Source organism: Emiliania huxleyi (genome assembly GCF_000372725.1).
Source record: "Emiliania huxleyi CCMP1516 chromosome Unknown EMIHUscaffold_1618, whole genome shotgun sequence".
In the NCBI taxonomy this organism is placed as follows: domain Eukaryota; phylum Haptophyta; order Isochrysidales; family Noelaerhabdaceae; genus Emiliania; species Emiliania huxleyi.
In genome coordinates this window covers 904-4,995 of record NW_005200962.1, presented here as the reverse complement: position 1 = coordinate 4,995, position 4,092 = coordinate 904, and the positions used below count along the sequence as shown (strand labels likewise).

General features: G+C 61.5%; 3 protein-coding genes across 3 annotated transcripts; 1 reads left to right on the top strand and 2 right to left on the bottom strand.

Moving 5' to 3' along the window:
* Positions 1 to 46: 46 nt before the first annotated feature.
* EMIHUDRAFT_253236 (hypothetical protein) lies at positions 47 to 412 on the bottom strand (the record flags this gene model as incomplete). The annotated part of the gene is made up of 1 exon (XM_005785295.1): positions 47 to 412. One exon carries the CDS (start codon positions 410 to 412, stop codon positions 47 to 49), a length of 366 nt encoding a protein of 121 aa, XP_005785352.1.
* Positions 413 to 654: 242 nt separating this feature from the next.
* On the bottom strand, positions 655 to 1,506 carry EMIHUDRAFT_253235 (hypothetical protein; the record flags this gene model as incomplete). Its single annotated transcript, XM_005785294.1, has 4 exons — positions 655 to 763; positions 883 to 947; positions 1,252 to 1,343; positions 1,455 to 1,506. 4 exons carry the CDS (start codon positions 1,504 to 1,506, stop codon positions 655 to 657), a joined length of 318 nt encoding a protein of 105 aa, XP_005785351.1.
* Positions 1,507 to 1,880: 374 nt separating this feature from the next.
* On the top strand, positions 1,881 to 2,281 carry EMIHUDRAFT_253234 (hypothetical protein; the record flags this gene model as incomplete). Its single annotated transcript, XM_005785293.1, has 3 exons — positions 1,881 to 1,926; positions 1,999 to 2,158; positions 2,239 to 2,281. The coding sequence occupies 3 exons, from the start codon at positions 1,881 to 1,883 to the stop codon at positions 2,279 to 2,281; spliced, it is 249 nt and encodes an 82-aa protein (XP_005785350.1).
* Positions 2,282 to 4,092: the final 1,811 nt, after the last annotated feature.

Below are 4,092 nucleotides of genomic sequence, written 5' to 3'. Positions count from 1 at the left end.
CCGGGACCTCTGGCTGTGCAGACTTCACGACGCACGTGCGACTGTCTCACAGTGTATGATTATCGTAGACCGTGTATCGTTTATCGTACCGGGCTTTACCGCGCTGCCGAGGGGTGCACATAAGAGAGGGCCACTTTTTGTTGTTAGAGGAATCAGTTGACCAGAGAGGTCTATTCACACAGTGAGTGCGGCGGCGCAGCAGCACGGCGCACTCGAGGTGCGGCGTGTAGGCAAAGTGATCGAAGATCGCGCTACGCACCATGGCGTGCGTCTGCAGGAGCCCCCCGCGCTGCAAGTTGTCGAGCAGCGCCTCTCTAGGGTACCATACTTCCGGGCCGGTGTGCGGGGAGCGAACCTTAACGACCGCCCAGAAGCTTTCTGCGCGAACCAATCGGGCCAGGATCATCAGCATATGTCCCCTCCACAACATCGGGGGCGTTTGAGCGGTATTTGAGGAGCACCGCGACTCTGAAGTTCGGCCGGGTGGTCTGCAGACCCCCCCCCCGGAGCAGCAGAGGCTCCGTGGGGTCGAAAAGTCGACGCTGGGAGTCGCACTCGTCAAGCCATCGCAGCACCACGCGGTCCGCACGTACCGACCACATCCCCCCCACCGGTGAGAAGGCGCAGATCGACCGCCGGGCCGCGTAGTCGTCGTTAAGGAGCGGTTTTTGGAGCCGTACGAAGAGGTCCCAGACGGGCGAACATGCGGTTTTTCGACGACCACACGCGATGTGGTATCTGCTTTTTGCTAAAAACGGGGCGCCTAGTGCAGCACCACTAGTACAACACGCAACCACACTGAGAGCTCCACACTAGCCGGTATAGGCGAGCGCCGACGGCGTCACGGTCGCCGGAGTGGACGCACTGCACACACACTGTGACCGTGTCGACGGTGTGACAATGAGCGACACAATCGTCGGCGCCGCGATATCGCGGCGCCCCGCAGTCTACACACCGCAGGCGCACCCCTGAACGCGCCATGAGCGCGCAGGCACATAGCAGCGCCGCGCCAAAAGGCCATTCCCTCGCCCGACCCGCGGCTCCACTGCGGCTGCAGCGGTCCGCTCACCTGCAGAGGGCAAAAACGTGTAGCGTAACAGACGAGTTGTGACGATCAGTGCTGGCGGAGGCCTCATCGCCGCGACTGTTGCCAGTCGCAGCGGGATCTGACGTCGCGTTCGAGGTGTGCATTGGCGGAGGGGTCGCATGGCTGAGAGAGGCAGAGGCAGCAGGCGGGTGGTGGGGCGGCACCTGTTGCTGCCATGGGCAGCGCCGAGCCGCGGCGGAGTCGCTCCGTAGGTCCGCGTTGAGCCGCACGAGTGCGCCGACCCGTCGCGAGGTGCCTGCGCGGGGGTGATGTCGCGCCGATGGCTGAGTACGTGCGGCGTGAGCGGGCTTTGTGCGTAGGGGCGGCGCGAGAGGTGAGCCGGCGGGCGCGCCGGCGGTCGAGTTACCGAACAATTCGACGTGGCGCAGCTCCGCGCCGGCGGGGACGACCGAGCACATGATGTCGGCGGCGGTCACGCGACGAGAGAGAGCCGCAGGGGCCCTCTGAGAGCCAGGCGCCGAAAAGCAGCGTGGGCGGCGGCCGCGATCAGCCACCTGTGGGCGGTCATCGGGGTCGCGGTCGAGCGCTGCCAGGGTTGGATCCGGTGCGTCTCGTATCACTGGTGGGCTGGGTGTGCAGCAGCAGCGCTCAAAAAGAGGGAAAAAAAGCGGCTGCTACTTGGACTGTCGACTCTCTCGACGCACCGTGCTCGACCTCGCTGAAAAGCTGGCTGGTGGTCGCGCGCAGCGCGCCGGCGCGAATCCGACTGGTTGGGCACCTCGGCTGGGTCCATCGGCAAGAGGCCCGCGCCGTCGGCCAGCCCCGCGAGCGCATGGGCGGCCGGCGCGAGCGGAGAACGACGGGCCAAAATCACGCTCGTTTGGTAGGAAAAGACGAGGCGCCAAGGGGGGGGGGTCAAGTATGGTACCCTAGACTATCCAGTGCTCAAGTGCTCGCTGCGTGGCTGCCGCTTCTCAAGCGTGGTGGGCTCTATGTGATCGAGGACATCCACTGCTCGCTACAGAGGGGATACGACCTGCCGCCCGGCTCGTCCGAGACGGCGCTGCGCGTGCTGAAGCGGCTGAACGCGACGGGCAAGTTTAAGTCAAAGTTCGTCTCCGATGCGGACGCGGGGTATACATCGAGAGGCGTGTCAAGGTGACGGAGGTGCTCGTGCCGCCCGGACACAGAGGCAACGTTGACCAGACGTCCATCCTGAGGACGAGGGACTAGGCGTCGAGGGGCAAACACATGCTCAATATGGCGGGGGATCGAAGGCGGTTGCCGAGGTCGTACTGTCTCCTCGAGTGGGGTAATTGCTCGCGGTGTCAGGTTGTAGATGATCTGCGTAGCTCACCTTAGTGTGGCCCGGGAGAGTCGTGGCTAGGTTTCAGTTGCTTTAACGAACGTAATCTCTTTTTGGGGGTTTCGTTAGTGGGGAGATTCCGAGGTTGGTGAGAAGGTGGGTAGTGGGTTGGGGGTAGCTTGGTAGGTGGTGTGTGTGTGTGTGAGCGCTAGTTCCTAGTTGGAAACTGAAGTCTGGGTGGAAAATCAGCTCTCCTGCTGAGGAAATCTCGACTAGTGGGCGGAGGGCTAGGTTAGGCTAGGTTGAGGTTGCTCGGAGAGGGCGGAGAGAGGCCTTGGCCCTCGGCTTTAAGTTTCTTAAGTTCGAATGAGTGAGCCAATGCGTTAGCTCGTTCTCTACAACGGTCGAGTGTTAATCTCCAGACTCTGCGCGTGGTAGAGGGTGAAAAGCAAAAGGTGATTTTACCATACACATACGCGCAGTCTAATGTAGACACCTTGGGGAACACATTGCACTATACCTTACTGCTTGCAGCTTGGGGCTGACCCCAAGCCACACAACCAAGCCACAAAGCGAGCACATTTCTTGCGTGGCTCCCGGCACGGCATCATGACATCTCAAAATTAGCACCCCTGTTTTAAAACCGCTTTTGTGTTTTAAACCCTCGGCGTTGTAAAACGTCTCGCTGTTTTAAAACGCCGGCAGTCACGTTTAAAAACGATTTCGGTTTTAAAATCGTCAGGCTCATTTTAAAACACGTGTGTTTTAAAGCAGACACGTGCTGTGTTTAGTGGGCCGGTCCGTCAAGTTTCTGAGATTTGTGAAGGGAAGCCAAAATAAGACGGGACGGCCGTTTTCAAACGTTTCGGTTTTAGATGGTTTTAAAACCGTATCGGACGGCCGGTTTTAAAACCAAAGCACAACCAATCTGGCCCAATGCTGCGTGCGAGTAGCAATGCCCAGATTGGCGCGCCTGCTCATAAGTCTACAAGCTACTCCTCAGTGTCCATCTCAGTGTCCGTATGTGGCTCTACATCCGCACGCTGGTCCACCCGCGGCTCGCGCGGGGCGGGCCTGGCCGTGCCCGCCGGCAACAGCTCGCATGGGTCGTAACGCCGGGTCGCGGCGTGAGTGGTCGTGCGCCTGGCTCTGGTGGTGCGAGAGGCGCGTGGCTGGTGCGGGCGGCTCGGGACAGCCATGGGGTGCCAGCACAGGGCAGACGCACATGGCACAGGCAAATTTGCGCTGCGCGTGTGTTTGCGTGCGCGCGGGGACGTACGCGCGGTTTTCACGCGGTGTGCGTGGAGAAGGGCATGAGAGGGGCCGGCCGCGCGTGTATTGGCGCGTGAGAGTGCGTGTGCCCAGGGGCCCGAAGGCAGGAGACTAGACTTGCGCCCCGCATCAACGAGCTTACAAGAAAAGTAGCCGATGGCGAAGAGGAACTGTCCGAGCGGGTCGCCCTGTGCGCATCCCTCGGCCGACATGAAGACATTGCCGTCGCCGTCACGCGCCTCCAGCCTTCGGTCTGAGACGCCGGACGCCCAGCCCATCGGCAGTAGCAGCAACCCTGGCGATGGTGACGCAGTGCTTGTCGTGCTGGAGGAAGAGGTGGAGCACGTACCGCGGCGCGGCCACCTCTGCGGTCGGCCAGGCAGGAGGTGATCTGAGCCATGTGCGTCGCTCGCCCGTCTCAGAAGCAATGGAGTCGACAACGATTGGCACGCCACAGAGGTCCGCC